General features: G+C 37.3%; 1 protein-coding gene across 4 annotated transcripts in view; it reads left to right on the top strand.

The window, feature by feature from the left end:
- LOC134344027 (cysteine-rich hydrophobic domain-containing protein 2) overlaps positions 1-17,086 on the top strand; it is a 58,048-nt gene extending 40,962 nt beyond the window's left edge. For 2 of the 4 annotated variants that reach the window (XM_063043131.1, XM_063043130.1), the window contains exons 4-6: positions 10,189-10,245; positions 10,424-10,483; positions 14,166-17,086. In XM_063043131.1, the coding sequence (XP_062899201.1) occupies positions 10,189-10,245; positions 10,424-10,483; positions 14,166-14,216 (168 nt within the window). In that variant the 3' untranslated portion in view covers positions 14,217-17,086. Of the gene's footprint in view, positions 1-3,322; positions 3,523-8,038; positions 9,583-10,188; positions 10,246-10,423; positions 10,484-14,165 lie in introns of those variants that run through there. The other 2 variants (XM_063043132.1, XM_063043134.1) reach the window with 2 other exon arrangements.
- Positions 17,087-25,854: the final 8,768 nt, after the last annotated feature.

The raw sequence follows: 25,854 nt of genomic DNA on the forward strand, positions 1-25,854 counted from the left end.
AAAAATGTGTTGTGGCATAGAGTGCTTGTAAACTTCATTGTAGTTCTTGTAACACCTTTCTTTCAAAAGTAATTTTTCCTCCATTACATTGAATCCTATAATTCTCCAAAGTTGGCCTCAGTTATCCCATCCTCTGCCTTGGAGGTGTTGTGAGTTTCTTTATAACGTCAGCAACGCTGTCTTGTAAGCCAGTTTCTGTTCCCAAAAGGGCTGCAATTCTTAAAGAGAGCCATCAGTGGTGTCATTAGGTAAAACACCTCAGCACCAGGTGAATGCTGCTGTGGCTAACGATCCATGTTAAACTGAACTTTTTCCCGTACCCACACCATCCTCTAAAGGTTTACTTCCATCTGCTTGCATCTCTTAATATCAGATCTGTAAGGCCACTCCAGTGCCAGATCCCAAATGAGCAGAAATTTCTGTAAGGGAGTCCATGGGCCATATGTGGCCCACTTAGATCACCTGGGTATGAATTTATATTCAGGACAATATCCAGCTTTAGACCCATATGTACTGTGCTGACGGGCATGGGTCATTGTAAAATAGGTACTGAAGTGATAGATACAGGTCTCCTGGTGCATTACTGATGGATACACATCTAGCAAGGAGCATGAGAGGCTTGAGTGGAGCAGTAAGGGGACAATGAGTTGACATTATTAAGGGGAGGCAAGAACTAAGGCATGTGTCCTTTTAACATGTCATCACTAGTTTTTATTATTGTTATGTGTGGTAAAATGAAAACACTTTTTTGAGGTGCCTTCTAAGTTTGGATTGTAAACCTAATCCTCCCTGTGAAAAGTGTGCTCCGCTGCTCTAACCATGCTAGCATTGCTCTAACCATAAACTAAGCCACACTTTGAAGAGATTTGTAAAGGGGCTTAAATTTCTTTCAGTGCAATAAAAGGCCTTCTTATGAGTTAAAAGCATTTAAAGGACTTGAAACTAGTCCCCAGTAACTACTGGAATGGGGCATGTTTTACTGAATAGTGAAAACTGGCAGGTTTCCCAGTAGGATTTCTCTGGCAGGAAGAGGAAAGCCTCTCCAAAAATGTATTACTATTACTTTAATTTAGAAATTAACTTTTCCACATTAATTGCTTATCCAACCACCTAAAATAGTAAAAAGGAAATGTCTGTGAGTATTGTTCATGGATTTGAAAAAAACACTTGGAAGATTCAAATTTTAAAAAACTGCAGATGTTGGAAAACTGAAATAAAAGTAGGCAATGCTCTAAATGGTCAGGAGATCAGCCAGCATTTATAGAGAAGAAAACAGTAAATGATTCAAATCAAGTACCTTTCATCAGAATTTAGAAAGCCTGGAAAACAAGCACATCTTAAGTAATCCTCAATGTGGTGAGCAGATTCACATCTCTGGGCTAAAATAATTCAACTTTTGGCATAATTCAATAATGAAAACACATTTATTTGAGGAACAGTGATCACATTCTCTTTAAATCTGCTGCAAAACAAGTTGAGGTGCTAATTCAGCACACTCAGGCATCCTGATATTAATAAGCTTTACATCGCTTAAGGAGACAGCTGCATTGGCCAAAATCTTACTGGTACCACTGGCAATTACCTGTCTTGATTTGAGAAACTTCAGGATTTCAGCAGGTGTATTGACAAACAAAGACCAGAACTAGTGATCAGATTTGGAAAGTCAAATCTATTGGTTTGGTTTGCTTTGCTGCAGAAGTGCACACAGAATCCAGTAGCAAAAGTCTAACCAGCTGAGGATCCCTAGCATTAGTGCTGGTGAGTCATCACATAGGTCCTGCTTGTGCCAGGTTCGACATTTTTGTATCTATTTCTTTGAAGCATTCTAGCTATTTTTATCATGTTTTAAATTTTTTTGCCATTTTTTCAATGTTTTTTTAAACATCTGCGTGGAACATTAAAAACCATTAAATGAAATTCCCAACTTTTGCAGCTAACAAAATTGAAGGCATGGCATGCCAGTTGTTGAAGCTTGCTCTTTGGATGGTGGAAAAGAAGGTAAAAGTGCAGTTATTGGATCCCTTGTGTTTACAAGGGAAAGTGTTGTAGGGTGGGGGAGGTGTTGGGGAGTGGGATTGTTGGTGTTAGTAGCAATGAAAGAATAAATCAGTGAGTCACGGAGAAAATGGTCCTTTCGAAATGCCAAGGGAAGAGGGGAAGATGAGTTTTTGGTGGTAGGATGAAGTTGAAGGTGATGAGAATTACAGAACATGTAGACTTGTGGGATGGAAGGTGAGAACCAGGGAAAAACTACGGTGCCTTGTAAAAGTATTCAACGCCTAACTTCACATACATTTGATCAATTTAATTGAGAACTTTTATTTGTGAATCATATGCTCCGTTTTCACTAAAGAGCCCAAAAGACTCAGAAAATTGTTAAGCTCAAGAAACTAAAAGCTAAAAAGCTGAAATATCAGCAGTTCAAAAAGTATTCACCCCCTTTGCTCAGTATTTAGTTAAACCACCTTTCGCAGTTATTATAGTCAGTAGTCTTTTTGGATAAGTCTCTATTAGATTTGCACAACATGACGGAGCAAGATTTGTTCACTCCTCCTTGCAGAATTGCTCAAGCTGTGCCAGGTTAGTTGGGGAGTGGCAGTGGACAGTTATATTGAGATCTTACCAGAGATGTTTGATTGGGTTAAGGTCAGGACTCTGACTGGGCCACTCAAGGGCATCAATGTTCTTCATTTGAAACCATTCCATGGTTGCTCTGAGAGTGCGTTTTGGGTAGTTGTCCTGCTGAAGGATGAATTTCTTCCCCAGTTTGCGCTTTCTGGCAGAGGTTAGCAGATTTTCACCCAGGATCTCTCTGTATTTAGCAGCATTCATCTTCCCATCAATCCTGACCAGATTTCCTGTGCCTGCTGTTGAAAAGCTTCTTCCACATCTTTGCAAAGTTTACAGGCAAGGATATGCGTTTTTTTTAAGCTGAGGCCTTTTCCTTGCATTCTTCTATAAATACCCTTTCTGTGCAAGGCCTTGGAGATTATGGAGCCATGAGCTTCGCTCCAATTGTAGAGACTGGCTTCTGCAGCTTACTCAGAGTAACTGTTGGTGTCACAGTAGCCTCTCTTACATGTGCCATTTTTCTCCAGTGACTAAGTTTTGAGGGATGGCTTGACCTAAGCAGTGTGGCTGTGGTTTCATATTTTTTTCACCTTTTCCACAGTGGACTGCACTGTGCTGTGAGGTGTGTTCAGTGCCTTTGAGATGGTCTTGTGCCCTTCCCCAGATTTGTGCTTCTCTATTATCATTTCCCTGACTTGTCTTCATTTTGGTTTGGTCTGTTGAAAATTTACCATACTGTTGCACCTTACAGAGAGAAGGGGTACTTACTCTTATGAATTCATTGAAAAAAAGGTGATTTTCTACATTGACAAATTAGGTGAGTGGATAAGCTAATACTATATATTACCTCTAAGGAAAGTTAGCATAGTAATTAAAGGGGGATGAATACTTTTTCAGCCTCAATTAATTTTTAGTAAATTGTTGACAGGTTTTGGAATTTTCTTTTGATTTGACATGATGCACGATGTTGTAGATTAACTCAAAATCCTACTTCAATATATTTTAAATTTAGAAAATGAAGTAAAATGAAAATATTAGTGGAGGCTGTACTTCAAGGAACTGTATATCCTTAATGTAGGTGAGAGGTGAGGGGGTGAAGAGTAAAGCGAGAAATGAAATAGGCACAGTTAAGAATCCTGCCAACAGTGGTGGAATCAAAACAATGAGAGGCTAATCCAGTCTCTCTTCATAGCTGAAATGCTCTATCCTGGGCAACATCCTACTGTATCACCACTATGCCTTGGCCAATGCAATCACAACACACTATAGAGTGTAACCAGATTTGCATACAGTATTCCAACTATTGTCTCACTAATGATTTGTATCATTGCACCGTAACCTCTCTGCTCTTGCATTTCACTCCTTAGTTAATAATGATAAGTTTCCTATATACTGCCTTAATCACTATTAAGTTCTGTGCAACAAGTGTTGAGATGAAATTTCATTGTATTTAAATACACAACTAAAGTGGAACATTTTTTTCTAAAGAACTTAAGTTATTTTTAAGTTTATGCTCTGCCACTGAATGTCCTGGTTTTTAGTGTGCCAGCACATTAGAGTTTAGAACTTGTCATTTTGTCAAATAACAAAAAAGTCATATGAATCCAACTTAAAAGAACCACGTAATCAAAAACTTTGCAAAAAAAATACATTCGGTCTAAGCCTTTCTTATGTACGTATATAATCATGATTTTAGAACAATAGTGTAGTTTAAATGCCTGTTCCAAAAGTAATCTTTAGTAGCTTTGTTAAGAGTTTCTTTTTGGTCTGGCGATTCTTTTTGTATTCACCATGCCACTTAGATTGTCTGTGATTTAGTGACATTCCCCTCCATTAACTAAAACCCAAATGTTTCCTATTTTGTTTTGTGCTTTTTCACCTGCTTCTCACTGTAAATCACTAAGACATCAAGTGTTGTGATTAATTAGGCTGCACGTGCAAGTGTTTTTTGTCACCTGTCACATTGTAAAGAAATACATTATTAGAGACTGAAGTGCCCTTTCAGTTCATAGTTTCATGGACTACATATAGAGTAGTTTGCACAAATTTTCTTCTTTTGTTTTTAGTAGCTTCAGGTATAGACTTGAATCTTGGCTCCCAAAGGCTGGCTATTAGTTAAAACAATTAATGGTCTGATTTCTTTACCTGCTTTATGCAAATTTTTGTATATTAACATGTTATTTGAAGAAATATTAGCTCACATTAACTTCTCAAATTTATTTCCATTGGTCTTTATAATTTGCCATCAAAGAACATTTCTCTATAGAGCTCAGTATAAATAACATGAATCAAAATCACTAAGTCTGTTCTTTGGCTACTAGTACCTCCTTGCAAAGACTTTTAACTAAAAACCCAACACACATGAAGGGATGTATTATTAAAGTTCAATTTATCATTGATATGACATAGTTTCATTCCTTAGACTAGCAACAGATTGGTTTATCATGCATTTAACGCAATGTAATGCAGCTGTGCCAAAGTCTTGATGTCATTATTGGATCAGCTTAATAGAGTTATGCAACACAGAAATGGGCCATTCAGCCCACCATGTCCATGCCACCGTTTTGTTCATCTACACTAATGCCATTTGTCTGCCTTCCTGGCATGTGATGAAGAGAACTGCATACACAATTAATCAGTGATTTAATAAAGCAAACACAAAAATAAGGTCTCAAATTTTAATAAAGGAACTTTAAAATTTTTTCTTTCAGTAGTCTGTGGTGCATTTGTTCATGTTTACAGATTTTTTAATTGCGAAGTTGCAAGATAGTGATGGGTTGTGGGAGCAGGAGAGAAGTGGTGCTTATTAAAGTGACTAACATCAGCATTAAAAAACAATGGAATGGATTTTACAAGAAAACACCACCTTCAATATTTTTCCAAGTTAATGATAGTGAGTGTCTTTGAGTGTCTAAAATTCTGGCAACACATACTGGATAAACTCCATCTTATATAGTAGCTACTCAGGAGTGAACAAAACTGTAGAAATATTCCTCTAATTTTGACACAGTCAAAAAAAAGTGCAGATGCTGGAAATCTTAAACAAAAGCCGTAAATGCTGGAAGCACCCAGCTAGTCGGGCAACATCTTGGAATGAACAATTAACAGGAAAGAAGGAGGCAAGGCATATCTAACCAAAGTTGCATTTTGCCAAATAAGTTGCTTGAACGTTACACCTCACACCCAGTATTTTAAGTGAAATTTTTGCTTTTTTTCCAAAACAGGACATGTATATCAGAGAGGAATTAAAGTGTCATCCTTTGTAGTTTCCCGGTTTTCCTTCTTTCCTCCCCATCATTCTCTTAAATGATCTACCGTGTATAAAAATCCAAGTATTCTAAACTTCGCTAACCTCAAATTTAGAAATTGATGCAAAAGTATTTGAATCTGTATGTAAACATGGGAGCTTTTTGGCAGTCACGTGAAAACATTGATACAATTAGAGCTGAATTTCTCAGCAGCAGCCTCTAAGTGCAGCTTCTTGAACACCCTTTTTAGGCTTTGTTTCAGAGACTATTTTAACTTCTTTGATCCATCAGTGAATTTATTAAATGAAAAGCTGAAATTTGTAGAGCACCAAGTCTTTAATGCCGAGCTAGCTGATCACAGCCATACAAGTAGGTGAATCCATAATTTTGCCCAGTCCATAATCACTCTCAGAAGCAATGATATACGGGAACCTGACATGTTGGTCTTAGAGCATGCAACAATAAAGCAAAGGAACAGGTCATTCGACCCATGATGCCAATTCACACTAATCTCATCTGCCTGTGCATGGGTAATTTCCCTTCCTTTTCATGTGCTCACCTAGATGCCTGTTAGTGTTGATATTAATACTGCTTCCATCACTTCCCTTGGTAGCACATTCCGTGCACATACCAATCTCTGCTAAAAAAAAAACTTGGCTTATAACTGTTTTAAACCTCCACCCCTCCTACCTTAAAACTGTGCTTTCCAGTATTTGACATTTTCACCCTGGGGGAGAAAAACTGACTGCCCAATCTATACCTGTCATATACCCCTCAACCTCAAATGCTTCAAAAAAAGCAATTCAAGTTTGTCCAACCTCTCCTTATAATCCAGGCAACATCCTGATGAAGCTCTTTTGCACCCTCCTAAGCATCCATATCCTTCTTGTAAATGACCAGACTACACTCCTGTCTTGTTCTCTCTCCAATGAGTGTCAGGGACCTTTGAAGATTTAACACTTTCTCACAAACAAAATGTACATTTAGATAGTGGGGGGATGGGGTGTATAAAAGCTGAGCAGTACAGAAGTATATTTACTTACAAGCATTTTGAATTTATAACTTGAGAAATGCAACAGTGCATTCAAATTTAATATTAGTAAAATTGTCCTTGTAGATAAATGATAAATATGCTTGTAACATTAACAAATATTTAGTTTAATAGGTATTAGCAGGTTTGCTGGAAACAAGACCATAATTAGTGAAACTTCCTTTTATGAGGGCATGACATTGAAATTTGTGATCTGTACAGCTTCTGTTGACAAGGCTGAGCAGTCTTCCAGCTTGTGTTCGAAGTTTTTTGTTCTAGTCTATAATGTGATCACACCCAGTAGTTCCATTTGTACTTTTGTTAAGAAGTACAACCATTGCAGAATGTGGCCAGCCAGCATTGAAAAAAAACACAGAAATGAAGTATATCCTGCACTTAATGTCTGCACTAAAGGGATGTTGGAGAGTAAAATCTGTAGTTTTGTATTAGTGTCACCTTCAAATCAGCAGCGGGTGGGCAGGCAGATGCCAGTTTGAAGTAGAAGAACGTAGTACCGTCTTTTTCCATTGATAAAGTAGCCTTTCAGAGTCAATGAGCTCTGTCAATGCAAGCTTGTCAAGGCTACAACTTCATAGACCTGAGAGGCGGTTTGAGAGGTCAGGCCTTTTCAAATTCGCTGTGATGCAAATGAACTTTGCTGCTTAAACAACTATTGGAATTTTTATGTCCGCTCCTTGTCTGTTTCACAAAGTCATTGACGAGACATTCAGTGCTTTTTAAATTGGGGTAGCATTGTGATAAAGACCAAGTACAGATTTACGGAGGGCTGAAAGCAGTTAGATCATGTTCTTTTCATGGTACCATTAGAATCAAATCGATTTCCCTTCAGCCTTCAGAATGGTAAATTTTAACAAAGCTTGGGGGCTAGACAAGGGCCAAAATGACTGAAGTGAATGTTAATTACACTCCACAACCTTATTTTCTTTTCCACATTGACTTGCAAGCAAAATTAAATGTGTGACCATAAATTGCTATATCTTTTACATGCAAGTGTGGTCAGGCATTGATAAACAGCAATATCAAAATATCTGTGGTTGATTGAAAATACACGTACTATATTATATTTATGATCTGGACTGGGAACATTTGAAAAGTTCAGGTTTGAAATCTGTCATATTAAACTTTTGCTTTAAAAAATGACATCCTGTTCTGTACTTTTTCATTATAGATTGTTTTCGTGGCAGGCAGGTACTAGAAGATGCTCGTCTTTGACTGTTTAATAACTGAAAAGTCTGCATCTGGACATCTGATGTAATGGTTAAATATAGAATTAAAGATTCCCCAAGGATATTTTTGTTTTCAAAATATAATCTTTCTACTTGTGAACCACTGTTGATTTATGAGACACTTCATGTAGCAAAATTTAAAATTAATTGTGATCTGTATATTTATCTCTACTATAGTCATGAAAATAAACTAATAGCATTAAGTGGTATTTCAAATCCAAGTTGGCTGTCAAATTTTTAAGCCTATTGCTGAGTCACCACCCCCAGAGTTTTTTTTGGAATTGATTCAGATTTTAAAAGATCTGTAAATAAAATGATATTCAAGCACCTAATTAGATTTGTTTCCTAGCTTAAAAAAACGTTTTGGCTTGTTTATGGTGGTTCTGTGTTTGCAAATTTTGAACATATTACCCAATGTTCCATAGTATTTAGTAAAATTAGTAAAAGAGTCTTGTTTGTTATGGTCAAATCATGGAATCGGATTATTAACAGTACATTTTAAAACAAAGATCTTGTTGCATTTGTATTATTATGTAAAAGTTGAATATAATCAAAAATGGCTTCACAAATCAAGAATTTTTTTAAAATACCAAAAATATAATTAAATGTAATTTTCAAAGCAAATTTAGTTCCTATCATTAATGCCTTAATTTTCACTGTTGTTGCAGTGAACAGGGATAGACACCTTTCTGGATTGACCAAAATTTAGCTTTAAGGGATTGTTGCTCCATAACAGATTTCAATGGGAATATATGATTTCCAGTTACATAATGATTGCAATATTTTGTAATTAATACTCTGCAGCTTCAGTTATAAGTCAGAACAGGAAAGACTGCAGTATAACTCTTACCTGTTTTTGTTTCCTGACATGGTTTTAAACAATGATGCGTTTTGGTTTCTGAGCAGCAGCTGCATCGGTAGTGCATTTGAACTGTAGGGCAATGTTTAATGGCTTTTCTGCACCTGCAGCTATAGAAGCTTATTTTGACACCTGGCATCATCACTTATTTACCCTTCCCCCTTCCTTTTTAAAAAGAACAATTTTTCTCTCCTTTCTTGAGTCCAATTCCTGTTGATATATAGATGTTAGTGATATGAAAAGGGATAGTCAGTAGGGATTCTTTTGTCATTCTTTCTCAATTAGAAGCAATATTTCCAGTGCTATGTTCTAACTTTGGTTCAAACAGAGTGTGAGCACTAGCTTCTCAGCTTAGTGCTGGACTTGGGCACCACTGAAGAAGATGCATTCTTTTCACTTTGCACAATTAAACCGGATGAATGAACACCAAATAAACGGGTTTGTTTTGAGAAATGATACTAAATACAAATTTTATAGTCCATTGGCTTTAGTACTCTGCATTGAAATAAGCAGACGTTAGGGTACATAATTAAATATATGTTTTAACAAGCTTCAACAAGTAATCTAGTTTTTTAACTTTTGTTTAAAATCAAATTAGTACTTTGTAATTTATGTGTAGCTGAAACAAGAAATTAACTTTATTAATGGAAACTAATTGTAAATATGGTATTTTATCCTTGTAGCTCATTCCTCCCCCCCTCCCCCCCAATTTGGTATACTTCCCAAAATGTTCAACATTATTTCTAAAATATAATATGCAGTGTTTGAGTTAATTCACAATTTGAGAATTTCTGCAGAATTTTAAAAGTGCTCTGCATTTTGGAAGCTTAATATTTGGGTATTATAGATTTTGGCACTAAGTATGAATGAATTTTACAAGTTGTTTGTATTCATAATCTCCATTTATTATTTGGTTTTGTGTTTAGGATTTTTGGATGTCCTATAGTAACTAATGTGGTGTAGAATTTTGTTACTTAATAATAACTTTCTCTTTTGTCATTACTAAAAGCCTCTTAAAACGTTGTTGGTGGAAAAGTAGAAGGGTGTGGAAGAAAGAACTATTTTTAGTTGCTGTCTAATACTAAAAGGTGCTTTCATAGCCTGTGCTATAGGACCACCCTGTATTCAGTCACTGTCCCCACACCTCTGTATTTTCCATTCACACAAGCAGCTGCACTACAAAGTTTTTCAGAAGTCAGTCAAGAGTAAAATTCTACCTCATTTGTCTTCCAGACACGAAGATCGATCGAGAAGTTATTAGAATGGGAAAACAATAGGTTATACCACAAGGTGAGTGCAGCAGGGAGCAACTTTAGCATGGGGTTCAGACCATTGGGGTCTGAATTGCACAGTATGGAAACAGATGCTTTTGTTGGTAGAAAAATATGAAAGATGGATAAATGGGTTTGTCTGGATGCAGGAGTAAAATGGAAGTCATTTTTCTTTCTTTTCTCTATTTCTTTTCCAGCTGTGCTTGCACTGGAGACTGAGTAAAAGGAAATGTGAAACCAATAACATGATGGAATATGTAAGTTAAAGGGCTGTTTTGTTACTTTCTCTATTAAATGATCATTTATTTTGCTTCTGATCTTATTCTTTTAGCAGTTATTAATCAGAAAGGTGTCAGGCTACTTAGTCGCTTGAGTGGAAAAATTTATTATGGTCCACAGATGCACGTATTCACGTGCAAGGCAGATTTATAAAGTTATGAAAGGCCTGAAAACAAGGCTTGTACTGTGTTCTGAAAATAATAAATTAATTGCCAGAATGAATTAACTCTGATGTATTGAAGGGTTACTGTGTTTCTGAAATAAAGAATCTTTGAGTTCATCACAAAAATCCTTTAACTTGTTTTAGTTTAATTCTACAAAATAAGATTATCTCTTTTTCATGCACACGTGAGAAAGCACAAAAGAAGAAATTAGCAATAGCTAGAATAATACTCCATGTATAAGTTGTGTTTTGCAGGAGAACCCATTAAAAAGATTGTTGTGTTCAGTGATTAGATAAAACAAAAATAGAACACATGCAAAGGTAAAGACAAAATTGTATTACATGTTTGCTTTGTAAACTCAGAAAAGAAGTTTATTCACTTAATCTAGTCATGTGTCAATAAAGCACCAGGCTGTTTTTGAACTTTTTTCCTGAAACTTGTGTTTGCAAGCTCAGTTCTACGTAGAATTATTGTTGCATAGTCAGTAAAGCATTTGATACATTTTAATATTGAACAGTTAAGTTAAAAACAATTCCTCCAATAATTGTTGTCCTAAATCATTTTGTATTATTCAATTCACATACTTGTTTGTTTTTTTCACCATCACTTAGATTACCTATTTCCACCTAATTAACATGCAAGTCCAGCTCTGTCTATCTAATCATTTGCTCAATCACCCTGATTTATGCTGTTGTTAATCTGAAACTTAGAATTCCAACATATTTCTAGCTTTGCTCCCAAAGAAATTTGAAATCTTCCAAAATTCTGGTGCCACAGCACTTGACTTGTTTACCCATTATTCCAATGTTTTTTGACTTGGGTTGGCTTTCAGTTAAGCAGTGTTTCCAACGTTTTCACCCTTTGTTTTGAAACATCTCAGTACATTGTCCCCTCTGAATCTGCAACTTCCTTCTTTGCTGCAACCCTGCAAAAACATGTTCCTTTTCTTCTGGCTCCTTGAACATCCCTATGTTTAATCAATTCATGACCATGCCGGCAGCAACCAAGATACTAAGCTCTGGAACTTTCCAATATTTCTCCACTTCCCTATCCTACTCTTAAGATTCCCTTTAGAACCACTCTTGACAGTGCTTTGCAATGTCATTGTGGTTTAGTGTTAAATTTTATTTGATAATATTTTCAAGATACATCATGAGAATGCTTTGCTGTATTAAGGTGCCACATCAATACAAGCTGTTGTTATTATATCCCACTGTAGTTCCTTTACATGGTATCCGTTGCATATTGAATGTGTTATTTTATAAAGCTCTTGATGTGATGCACGAAGACACACAATTTTTCATTCTTTCTGAACTCTTACTGATTGCTGTTTTCAGTTTGAACATGCACTTTAAGCTCAAAATTATTTTCAAGACTTTTTCATGTCTAACACCACCTCTTTTGAACATTGTATTTTTTTTTAATTGTGAAAACCATTGAGGTGTGGTAGCAGTTTCATTTGCAAATTATAACTTTGCAAACTCTTTCCCTTTGGAAATTGAAAATCTTAGTTAATTTCTATTAAATGCCTTATTTAATTAGCTTTTCCCATCACCTTTCTTGCTGTTAACCTTATTGAAAACCCTATTTGAAACCAAGGTCTGCAAGATAACAAAGGCCTTTCAAAAAGGCTTTTTTGTGTGAACAGCATCCTTTTGCTGAATTGGTTGCTATAGATTATTTGCAACATCAGTAACTATCAAACATGTTGATTTATGAGAATGTGAAAGGCACGTGAAGAGCTTTTTGTAATGCAAAGCAGGAGGACCTGAGTGAGTTGTTGAAGGATTCTTCTATTTTCAGATAGCATCTTCCTATTTCTAGATGTCAAACATACGAAAAGTTTGAATCAGGATGTACTCTTTACTGAGAAAACAGTCTCCATCATTACGGCTCAAGATTTTCTTGTATCCCTACAAATACTAAATAATATAAAGTTTTTCCTTCCCATATTAACTTCAGGATTACCTATACATTTCTATCTCTGGTTTGAATCCATAAAGATGAAAGTCATTTGCGTATTGCCAAATAGAAAATCCAAAGCTCATAATTTTGGTGTCATCACTTAAATGAAAGAAACTGTTTTTTTCCTGTAATGAGTACGATCTGTTTAGAGCCCACCCACCAAACAGCTCAAGCTTTGACAAGTGCTAACTTTATTTGTTCTGCTTCCCCCCCCCCCCCATGTAAGCAGCATTATCATGCCAAATTGCTGCCGCCATCAAAACTGAATGTTATATGAATTCATTTATTCTGGACATGTGCAGTCTGCTAAAAACTTACATTCATATAGTGATTTTATAATAACAATACATCTTGAGGAATTTTAGAAAGAAGTCAGGAATTGGCCTGCAAATGGCCAACAATGGATGAGGTTCAAGACTCAGTTATTCCCTTAAAGAAAACCTTTTAAGCTATCACTACTATGCTGAGCACTCCTCCTTCAAGTTCCATTTCCTTACTTTTTTCCAAACTGCTTTAATTTTTTTCTTCAAATATGCCGTTTCTTTACCCTTAAAAGTCATTGGGCACAGCACTTGCACTACATAGGGTTATTTGTTTTTCTTTTGTGTGAAAATTATTCACTATAGTTACTGAATGTCTGGACAGTGGAAATATTCTTTCCCTATTTACACTACATAAACCATATTAATGTTTGAGTATTTAGCAGGTCTCCTTCCTGCAATTAATATTAGATAAAGAAACTTGGGAGTTGTTTCATATCCTTTTTTGTTATTTACATCAAATGGCTATAACATGTCTTACTTGGGGCATTTGAACTTTGGTACATTTTAAATATTAATTGAGTTTCACCTGGCTCTAATCCATTAAAATTGACAAATAATTGATAGATAGTTGGTAACTCAGCACCCTGTAAGTGTTATTGCATCGGTATTAAAATCTAACGACTGTTGTTAATCACATGGCCCACATAAATCCCACAATTGCAGTTACATTTTCCAGTTCAGCAATTCCAACCAAGCTCTGTCTTGCTTCTGTTGCTCTTCCTCATAGTAGAGTGACCATAGGTGGTAACCAGCCTCAAGGTAGTGGGTTCTGAATCTCTAGTAGTCTTTTGCAGCTGTCGGAGGCCTTTTATTTGTTTCTGGAAATAAGAACCATGTAAAAACAGTTTAAATAAGTTTAAATATAATTATTAAAAATTTGAAAAGTTGCATTGTTGAAACTGAAAGAAAGTATTATTCCTCTGTCCTGCAATTCATGGTGTGCCCTAGGGCAGAGGAAGAGGACTTGCTCATTTGACGTGTGATGCACTGCACAGGCACAGAAGCTGGAAATGAGTTAACATATGAGGTGGATATTACTGGCTGTTAGTGGCATTTTGGTACATGATCTTCAAGATAAAGAACTGGTATCTCCATTTCTGGGACCTTTTTTGGGAGGAGTACCTGGCATTTATTTTAAGTGATGTTCAGATAAAACTATTAAGAAAACAGTAGAATTTTGTACTTATTTTGTTTTGTTTCCTTTGCAGGTCATCTTAATAGAGTTTTTACCGAAGACACCAATATTTCGACCAGATTAGAATAAGATTTTCTTTTTAGAGACGTGTCTTAGTGTGTTGTCCTTCCAATGGTGCCTTGCATGGTACTTCCTAGTGAAGATTGTGAAAAATCTGACACTTGTAACACCTGCTATCCAGTTTTTCACTCCATCTGCTCACTAGTCCGTCCAGATATTTTTGCTAACTTTTTAATAACAGTTGCATTCCAGACTTCCGATCTGTTTCATATTGTGATTCATCGTAACTAACCTCCCCCCAAAAAAACTTTAAGATTATTATTTTGCTCTTTTTAATGATTGTTGATACATACTTTCTTTTGTACACTCAACCATTTTACAACATTCACTAAAATTATGTATGAAAAGATTATTAACAAATTGATTTTACTGATAATGCTTGTGAATCATCCCAGAATTTTCAATAGTAGATTGAAATTGTTAGCTGTATTTATTAGAAGCAATACACTTCGTATTAAATTCTGTATCTGATACATGTGGAACAAATAGTATTGTAGTGTTGTCCCACTAAAAATTTAGTTTTAATGTCCTTTATTTCTGTCCATGAAATTTGAACTTGAAACCTACTGTGCACTTATTCAGGAACATAAACTCTTCTGCGATATCGAAGTCACAAATATGAAGAAGTCTGAGTGAAGAAGCAATGTCAAATGGCTCTGGCTACTTCCTAAACATTTTAACACAATCCAAATGGAAAAGAATACATTGAATTAATAATGTAGCAAAAATAGATGAAGGCTTTTGCATGCATTGTAAGGTCACTAGGAGCCAGGACCATGGAAAATGCAGCAGGTTTGCAAACATAAAATGAACATTTTGTTCACTAACTGTCATATGTGATGGCTTTATGACTTCTGTTACTATGTTTACTTTGTCCTGAACAATTTAGGTTTACATGTAGATGTTTTGATTTTTCCTGTTTATAATTATAAAGTAGACTGTATATTCAACAGATTCTTGGGTCAGGCCAAATAGTTTTATTCTGCACTCTGGATTGTGGAACCTGTAAATTATATTTGGAGAGGTGCTTTCATTTTTGGCACTTCATTGCATATTGGCAGAAATTATGGTGCAGATTATTTTTTTAGCATTTTTAATTATTAGTTTTACTCTGACTTTTAGAAAGTCAATTTATTACTTTAAAATAGGCCCTTGGTTTTGAAGGACCAGCTCTTATTAAATGTAATAACTGAAACATGAGGGATGATCTTTAATAAATTTCCATGTCCTACTTAGTATCCGTCTTGTTGCCATTGAAAAAATGTATACAATTAACTTTTTCTTGTTTTTGTGCCCAGCATATACTAGTGAAATTCAATTTGTAATATATAAAAGTTATATATAATTTCCTGATGTGTGAGATTATCCAGCGCATGCTATAATTTCTGAATTACTACAACAAAACACTTCTTTGCCTTGATCATTTTAGTCAATGTGCATTGCACAAATCTGAAATTGAGATCAAAGGCACAGATTGTGAAGTAAATTCACCAAGTTGCTTCACACATTAATTTTGAATAAAAAGTTTTTATTCTGCTTTGATAAAGGAGGAAAGATATGTTTAGTTTAATCTGTCTAAAAGTTACCATAACCTCATAAACCAAACTCAGTGTTGATACAACATTGTTTGATAGTTAAATATTTTCTGTGGTTAAAAGGCACATTTAGTATCTCCCAAGAAACACTACTGTATAATCAGTGGATTAATGGCATAGTTTTCTATAATCAGTAACATCTCTATTGAAGTTTATTTTGCCTACAGCAATTTGCTGCCTAATTTTCAGTCAGATAATACATGTACAACTTGTCATATGTTCACTGTTTTTGTTGCATTAGTTTCGAGTTGTGCTCATTTACTTCAAATTCTCTTGAATGTTTCTGCATGTGATTCTCCTAGGGAAAACATCTACAGAGGAAAAAAAAAGCAATTTCTGCGGATGGTTAAATAAGAACTAGTTATTTCTGAAATAAAAGACTGACTTAATGCTGTTATATTAATTCTGCTAATTTGAATGTAAATTTCTTGTGATTTCATCAAAGTTGTGGACATCTTGTAATGAACATTCGTGATGCTTGGAAGTTGAATTTTGTTTGGCAGATTTTTTAAAAAATTGCAGCCTGAAGGTAGCTTCCTCACTCTATAAATGTAACTATGATGTGAAAGAAATCGATGGATATGGCTTGCTTTGCCTATCTAGATCCTGTTGCATTCACCAGTTGTTGACGTGAATGGTGTAAAGTCTGGACTGATTTGTCACCATCATTGAAAGGAATTCTAAGTCAATGAGAGATAATGTGCTAAGTATGAGACAGTTATTTTTTCTAGTGCACCAAAATCCAATGCTAAGTTAAGAATGATTAGTTTTATTTAAGCATAAGAAATGTATTGTTACACCAACTCCATACTAACTCTCCCCACCCCCCACCCCCCACCATGCCTACAACTCTCTCATAAACTTCAGGCAATTTACAATGTGAGGAGGGCGGAAACTGGAACACTCAGAAGAAATCCAGGCTGTCAGACAAATGCGCAAATTCCAAACAGACAGCATTGGAGCTCAGAATTAAATCAAGGATGCTGGGGCTGAAAGTAGTAGTTCCTGTAGCCTTTAGGTGGTTCTTAAAGAGCTAAGAGCTATTGGGATTTTAATTTGTTTGTCAGCTTTCTGTGGAGCTTTACTTGAAGCTGGAGTGTATGGTCACTGCCTTTGTTCCTTCTGACGAGTGGTTGGCCAGCTTCCAAAGCACACAGCAGTCCAGGTTTCTGGGAGCTTGTAGACAACTGCTTGGTGGAAAGGACCAGGAAGTAAGCCTTGCCTGAGATGTATCCAAAATGTTTGCAAATGACTTCTGTATTGAGACCACTTGCTTCAAGGTAACATCATCTTGTTTCAAAATTTGCATAATTAAATGTCATTTTGTAGTTTTAAATTTATTTTCATTTGTAAATGCAAATTAATACATAATAGTCCTGCCTCAACAATCTGGAAAAGGAAGATTTCTCCTCTGCTCTCTTTCCCACCCATTCATCCTCTCTTGGTCGGTACCTTAATATATAAATGGATGTATATTCCCTTGCTGAAAATGAGCTATATTCCATATTTTTTATTTCAAACTTTATAGGACTGGAAACAGAATGAGGCTGAGAGGAATTGAGAAGGTGGTGAACTGCACTCAGCAGCAAAATCATGAGACTTTGGAAGAGCTGAATAATGGCTTGAGATCCTTGTATAGCACTCTTGAATTTTTACAAAAATCTGTATTCCTTACATGAGCCAGAAATGTATTCCAAGGACTATTCATTGCTATAAGGTCCATCTGCTGACATGTAAGTTGTGTTCTATACATCTCAAGCATAATTATCCATATGAACATAATTCCAATTTTTCTTTTGTTATTTGAAAGCTATTGACTAAGTTACCTGGAGAGTCTATAGTGAGATGTAGTCACACACACAAAATGCTGGAGGAACTCAGCAGGCCAGGCAGCATCTACAGAAAAGAGCACAGTCGACGTTTCAAGCTGAAACCTGCCGAAGGGCTGTTGCTTGGACTTCCAGCATCTGCAGATTTTCTGTTGTTTATGTAGGGAGACTTAGTCAGTAGCTTTCAAATAATGTAGACTATTTTCTAGATTTAAAACTCAGCCTGAAAACCTTTTGTGATAACCAGTGATTTTTAAACTGGCATCCACCCAGTAGCTGCTTAAGAATTTACTTCATAGGTGCTAGAGGAGTCCATCCTTTAAAATAGGACATCGTATTCTTGATGAGGTGCAATCAAACTTTTAGAATATAGAACAGCACAACAAAGAACCAGGTTCTCCGGCCCCCAATGTATGTTGACTATGATGCTAATTTGAACTAATCCCATCTACATGCATGTGGTCTGTATCTCCCAAGTTCTTCTCTGGCTGATGAAAGCAAGTGTGTGATACCCACCCCATCTACTTATGTTGCTGCTTTCAAAGAGTTATGGAGCTGTACTCCAAGATCCCTTGTACATCAATGCACCCAAGAATTTTGCTATTTACTGTATATTAACCTTTTAAATTTAACCTCCTGAAGGACAATGATGGTCTTTTTATGTTCTATATTGAAGCATTCTAACTTCTGTCACTTTGAACGGCTTGTCATATGAAGAACATTTGATGCCCTGGGTCTGTATTCACTGGAATTCAGAAAAATGAAGGATGACCTCATTGAAACCCATCAAATGGTGAAAAGCCTTGACAGAGTGGATGTCAAGAAGATGTTTCCTTTGGTGGGAGTCTAAGACCAGAGGACACAGCCTCAGAAGAGAGGGGTGCCCTTTTAGGATGGAGATGAGGAATTTCTTTAGCCAGAGCTTGGCGAATATATGGAATTTGTTGCCACAGGCACCTGTGGAGGCCAAGTCTGGGTATGAAGGGATATGGGGAAAAAGGCAGGAGATTGGGGCTGAGAGGAAAATTGGATCAGCCATGATGAAATGGCGGAGTAGACTTTGATGGGCCAAATGGCCTCATTCTACTTCTATATCTTATGGTCTTGATCTTGTGCCATGGATTGTGAACTTTTAAAGCCAATTACAAATCCCTACATCTCTCTGGTTACCAGCTTTTGCTTTGAATCTTCCTCATAAATGACTTTAGCCCTATATACTTGGTTAACTGTGTAGTTATCAAAGTTATCTGTAAATTATCAAAGTATACATATGCCACCATATACAGTATTATCCTGAGATTCGTTTTCTTGTCCGCATTCACAGTGGAACAAAGAAATGCAATAGAATCAATGATAATAAATACACACCAACAAATAATAAATAAATATCTAAATAAATAATTCTGAGAATGTGAGTTGTACAGTACTTGAAGGTGAGTCCATAGGTCGTGGAATCAGTACAGTGTTGAGAGTTAAGTTATCCACCTGATGGTTGAAGGCGAAACCTAGTTGTATGGAACCTAAGGCTCCTGTACCACCTTGTTGGTAGGAGCAAGAAGTCCTGGATGGTGGGAGTTCTTGATGATGGATTCTGCTTTCTTGTTGTCATGCTCATTGTAGATGTGCTCAATGGTGGAGAGGGTTTTTCCCTTGATGGATTGGGCTGTACTACATTTTTTAGGCTTTTCCATTCTTGGCCATTGCTGTTTTCATACCAGGCTGTGATATAACCAGCTAGAATACTTTCCACTGGCAAACGAGAAAACCTGCAGATGGTGGAAATCCAAGCTACACACAAAATACTGGAGGAACTCAGCAGGCTAGGCAGCATCAATAGAAAAGGAGTACAGTTGACATTTCAGGCCAAAACCTTTCAGGTTGTATGATACTCTCTACTATGCATCTATAGAAGTTTGTTAGTTTTGGATGACCTGCTGAATCTCCGCAAACTTATAAGGAATTAGAGGTGTTGTCATCCGTTTATAATTGCACTCACCTGTTGGTCCCAGGAGAGATCGTCTGAAATGATAACGTCAAGGAATTTAACGTTACTGATCCCCTACACCACCTATCCCCTAATGAAGATTGGCTAATGAACCTTTGATTTCCTCCTCCTGTACTCAATGATCAGTTCTTTGGTTTTGCTGACATTGAGTGAGAAGTAGTTGTGGCACTATTCAGCCACACTTTCTATCTCCCTCCTATATACCGATTTGTCATATCTTTGCATTGTCCTCAAACTTAAACATAGCATTGGAGCTGTAGTTAGCCTCATGGTCAATAAGTAAAAAACAAGTGGCGCAGTGAGTGTTGAGTACAGAACCTTGTGCACCTGTGCTGATGATGATTGTGGAGATGATGTCAATCCGAGCAGAGTGGGGTTTGCAAGTGAGGAAATCGAGGATCCAGTTTCACAAGGAGGTATGGAGGCCATTATTTAATTATCTTAATAAAGTAACAACGGCACAGTTAACCAGGTGAAACTAATTGTATTGAGTATGTGTCTATCCAAAATTTAACTAGTACAGTTATTTATATCATTTGCAAATAAGGTATGTTACAATTCATGAACTATGTCATAGAAGTATGTACTGTATGTGCAACTGGATATAGAAGGGACAGGTAGTGTTGAGGAAACAGGTAGGATGCAGAAGGACTTAGATTAGGAGAACGGGCAAGAAAGTGGCAAATGAAATATAATGTTGGAAAATGCGTGGTCCTGCTCTTTGGTATTAGAAACAAAAGTGAGGACTATTTTCTAAATAAGCAGAAAATCCACGAATCTGAGATGCAGAGGAGTCCTGTACAGAACACCTTGAAGGTGAACTTGCAGGCTGAGTAGGTGGTGATGCAGGCAACTGCCATGTTAGCATTCATTTCAAGAGGTCTAGAATACAAGAGCAAGAATGTGATGCTGAGGCTTTATAAGGCACTCACCTTGAGTATTGTGGACCTTTTTGGGCCCTTCATCTTGGAAAAAATATGCTGGCATTGGAGAGGGTCCAGGGGAGGTCCACAAGGATGATTCCAGGAATGAAAGGGTTATCATACGAGGAACGTTTGGCTCTGGGTCTGTACTCGCTGGAATTCAGAAGGATGAGGGGGGAATCTCATTGAACCTTTCGAATGTTGAAAGGCCTAGACAGAGTATTGGAAAGGATGCTTCCTATGGTGGGAGAGTCTAGGAGAAGAGGGCACAGCATCAGGATAGAGAGGCGCCCTTTCAAAACAGTGATGCAGAGAAATTTCTTTAGCCAAAGGGTAATGAATTTGTGGAATTTGTTACCACATGCAGCTGTGGAGACCAGGCTGTTGGGTGTATTTAAGGCAGAGATTGATAGGTTCTTGGTTGGACATGGCATCAAAGGATATGGGGAGAAGGCTGGGAACTGAGGTTGAGGAGGAGATTTTTTTAAAAAAAAGGATAGACCATGATTTGAATGGTGGAGCAGCTTCTATGGTCCAGATGGCCTAATTCTGCTCCTATGTCTTATGGTTTTATTTCACTTTCAAAATAAAATGGAACACAAAGGTACTGAAAGTTGGATCCCAATCTTCAAGATCTCTTTTTTGTGCTGAACTCACACTATTTTCAGGTAGAGTCCAGCAGTCCATTCATACAAGCACGATTGTACTAACATCTTGTATTTTAAAAAATTTATTCTTCTCTATTTGCTAAACCTACGTTAATCACTTATTGTAGATGAGAAATTTGGAGTTGCTATTTCTGGTGATATTTAAAACTTTAATCCTTAATTCCCAGGTGTGTTGCATTAATGGGAATTTTACTGTATCAGAAGAGAGAAAGGGAGATCAGAAAACAAGTCACTGTCTTCAAATATGGACTTTGCAGGCCAGCAGTAATTGCCCATCACTAGTTGGCCCACAGAAGACGGGAAGGACTGCCACCTTCAACCATCATAGTCCGCATGGGGAAGGTGCTCCCACAGTGCTAATGGGGAAGGAGTTCCAGGATTTAGACCCAATGATGATGAAAGACCAGTGATATACACTTAGGACCACTTTATTAGGTACTTCCTGTACCTAATAAGGTGGCCACTGAGTTGTATGTTTATAGTCCTCTGTAGCCTAACAATTTCAAATTTCAACATGTGCATTCAGAGATGCTGTTGAGCACAACACTGTAGTAACACGTGATTCCGAGTTATTGTCACCTTCCGGTCAGCTTGAACCAGTCTGGCCATTCTCCTCTGACCTCTCTCATGAACAGGGCATTTTTGCCCAAAGCACTGCCACTCAGTGGATGTTTATTTCACACTATTCTCTGGTTAACAGTAGGGGTCCATGGCATAAGAAACAGGTCGGGAACCCCTGCTCTAGAGACTGTTGTGTGTGGAAATCCCAGGTCAGCAGTTTTTGAGATACTCAGATCACCCTGTCTACCACCAACAATCATTCCAAGTTCCAAGTCACTTAGATAATATTTCTTCCCCTTTCTGATGTTCTGTCCATGGCTACATGCTTTTATACATTGGTTTGCTGCCACATGTTTGGCTGATTATTAGGTATAACTGTTCATTAATAAAATACCCAAAATCACCACTGTGTGTATATCCAAGCTACACTATGCATGACTTGGTCGAGTGATGTGTGATGCAAGATGGTGCTAGAGTATAGTGATTAGTTGCAAGCTGCTCCCTGCAGATCCACTCATTTTGTGTGAAATGAGACTAGCCCTGCTAGGTAACTTGGTCAGCATAGACAAATGGGGCTAAGGAGCCTGCTTCCATGCTGTAAGGCTGGCGGTATGTAGTTGTGCTAACAGAATGGCAGCCTGAATTTGAGATCCTGTGCTGAGGAGTGCTTGTGGAGGGAGGTTCTCATAGAGCTTTACCACTTGTTTAATTGCAGTTTTTTTCTCGATTCTGGAACTTGATTTATATTTCCATCAATTCTGATGTGATTATGTTGCGTCTAAGTATATTGTTTTAGACCCGACTTACGTATTTTCATCCGTTCTGGCGTGGTTATAAAACACGATGTTCCTTTATTTGAAAGTCTGATAAAGAATCTGATTCACGACTGAAATATGATCAAACATCTACTATTTTTAATATGTGCCTATTAAGCTGTTGGACCTGGATAGAAGATAAACATATTTTGTTTCTAACCATTTAGCGGCCATACTTCTCGGATTAAGTTTTTCACCACGTGTTTGTCCTTAAATGTTAAAATCCGTTGAAGAGAAGCAGGTGCCGATATTCTTATGACTCGTTGCATTCTGATACTTTGAAGGCAAACGGTTGAATCATTTTGTTTTATTTAGTGGTAGTGCTATTTAGATGTTAGACTTATTTGGAGGAGGTTGGGCGAGGGAACGTTCTCCAGATTCCTTGTTTGACGTTGCCAGTGAAGAAATTCTCATTCCGATTGGGTTGTGGGGCTTGTAATTGGGCAATTGCAAACAGCGTATTTTATCGTCAGCCTATTTTATAGATAGGAAACAAAGTAATTACAACTTAGGGGGAATACTCTTTTCTTTAAATATTATGTGTACTGGAAGTTTTTCCTTATCTATTCTTTCAGAAGCAAAATATAGTCAGGCTTTCAATCGATCTTCCTGGAATGTGTTTCACTAATTATGAGAAATGTAAAAATTGCAAGTTTAATTAAAGTAGTGTTCTTGCACAAATGCAGTGTTTTGAGAATACAAATTTGGGAAACGCGGATTATTTATTACTGCTAACCTATATCTGGTAAAGCTCTTTGGTGTATAAGGAAATGTTGAAATATTGCAAAGAAAACACGAACAAAGCAGTAACATAATTAAATTTCGACCACGTGTTGTTATTAAAAAGTGAAGTGAACGTTTGTTTTAAAAAGTTTTAGGAGGTTTTGCCCTTTCGATGACGGTCTTTGGGGGCGACCCTGTCAGGAGAGAAGCCGCGGCAGCATTATTCATTAGTGGCCTAGCTCTCGGTTAACTGGGGTGTGGCGTAATGTGGCTGAGAAGAAAAGTTGCACGATCGATTTAATGTAACCGATTGTCTAACGTGTGAAAAAGAGTAACAATTCTGTGAGTTAATTTTGAATTTTTCATAGTCTGTCTGCCTGCTAGGTATTGTGTAGCATTCTCACAGATAAATGCCCATTCCATGTGGCCTGTTGGATCTTAAATGCTCTCGCCGTGACACTCGGCTCTCCTTTTGCAATCAAGATTATGTTGCTAAGGAGATTTGCTTTACTGTTACCACTGATTTGTGTTAATACGTATTGAATACCTTTTCAGTATCCTTTCAGACAAGGGCGAAGGAAAACTTCCCTAAGTTTCTGAATTTACATTACAAATGAATCGGTCGTGTAATGAAGCCGATATAAAGTGCGGAAGAGAAAAGAGGCTAAAGAAGGGCACTCATGTGAGAAATGAAGTGAGCTGCAGGCTGCTGTTGAGTTGAGAGCGTTCACTATCAGCTGGAAGAGGGGGAGAAAAGTTGGTCGAGCGCCTCCATCACCGCCGACCACCCACTTACTTAAACTCCTGCAGAAAATCATTAGTATCGCCTTGACAATGTATGGAAAAAAACTGCGAATCAGTTTGGTTCATCTAAATTCCTGTTTATATCTTTTTAATTAACATTGTGAAACTGTGTATTAAGCTGGGAGTGAAAATTGCTTTTGTAGGACTGATTATAATCAGACCATTCTACAGCTTCCAAACGTAGATATTTCTGATACCAAGAATAGGTTTTGATTTCTTTTGGGGAATTTTAATTGTGCCAGCTGCGTGTGAATTTTGTGAGAATTTTCCCCTTCCCTAGTAGAGGATGACTTACTTCTATACGATTTCTGTGGGTTTGCAGGCGAGAGCACTGTGGGAAATGGACTCTGCCGGAGGAAGTCTAGGAGGTAGATGGCAGGACAATTGATGATTAGTTCAGGAAGCTGTATCTCTCTGCATTTACACTGGGCTTCTGAGTGCTCCATCAATGGACAGGAGAATGTTCCATCTCTATTTTGAATGGTCATGGATAGCGATACGTACAAGTTGGAGATATACTTTTGAAGGGAGACTTAAAAACATACTTAAACACTTCTGTTGTCCATATGGGAATCTCTTTTGGTGACAAAACTCAGATTATTTGCTTTAGGATTCTGGTGTTCAGCGTGCAAGCTGACCTGATTACATTGGGCAATAAATACTTTACTTCCTGAATACTTTTGGGTGTATCTAATGGATTTTGGGCTGCTGATCATGAAAAGCACCATGAAATTTCCCTATCATGCACCATTTTTTTGAAATCATCTATATTTGTTATTTCAATTCATAATTCAAGTCAATTAAAATGTTGCCTACAACGTAAGCTGAAAAGTTTTCTGTGTTGTATATATAGGCGAGTATACACTTAAATATCAAAGACTGGGAATGACTCCTCATTAAAAAGCCTATGAGCTCTACTTTGGGTGTAAGGTTGGTGACCAAGACGAAGCCTAGGATTGTCACATTTTTTGCACAACATGTGCTGTCAATCTTAGACCATAAGACATAGGAGCAGAATTAGGCCATCTGGACCATCTGCTCTGCCATTCAATCGTAAGATCCTTTTTTTTTGAAATCTCCTCAACCCCAGTTCCCAGCTGTAACCTTTGCTGCCATGTCCAATCAAGAACCTATGAATCTCTGTCTTAAATACTCCCAATGACCTGGCCTCCATAGCTGCAAGTGGCAACAAATTCCACAAGTTCATCACCCTTTAGCTAAAGAAATTTCTCCTCATCTCTGTTTTGAAAGGGTGCCCCTCTAACTTGAGGCTGTGCCCTTTTCTAGACTCTTCCCACCATAGGAAACATCCTTTCCATATCTACTCTGTCTAGGCCTTTCAACATTCAAAAGGTTTCAATGAGATCCCCCCTCATCCTTCTGAATTCCAGTGAGTACAGACCCAGAGCCATCAAACATTCCTCATATGATAACCCTTTCATTCCTGGAATCACCCTTGTGAACTTCCTGTGGACCCTCTCCAATGCCAACACATCGTTTCTAAGATGAGGGGCCCAAAACTGTTCACAATAGTCAAGGTGAAGCCTCACCAGTGCCTTATAAAGCCTCAGCATCACCTCCTTGCTCTTGTATTCTAGACCTCTTGAAATGAATTGCCTTCCTTACCACTGACTCAACCTGCAAGTTAATCTTCAAGGTGTTCTGCACAAGGACTCCCAAGTCCCTCTGCATCTCAGATTCCTGGATTTTCTCCCCATT

This window comes from Mobula hypostoma, chromosome 3, assembly GCF_963921235.1.
Source record: "Mobula hypostoma chromosome 3, sMobHyp1.1, whole genome shotgun sequence".
NCBI classification, from domain to species: Eukaryota; Metazoa; Chordata; class Chondrichthyes; order Myliobatiformes; family Myliobatidae; genus Mobula; species Mobula hypostoma.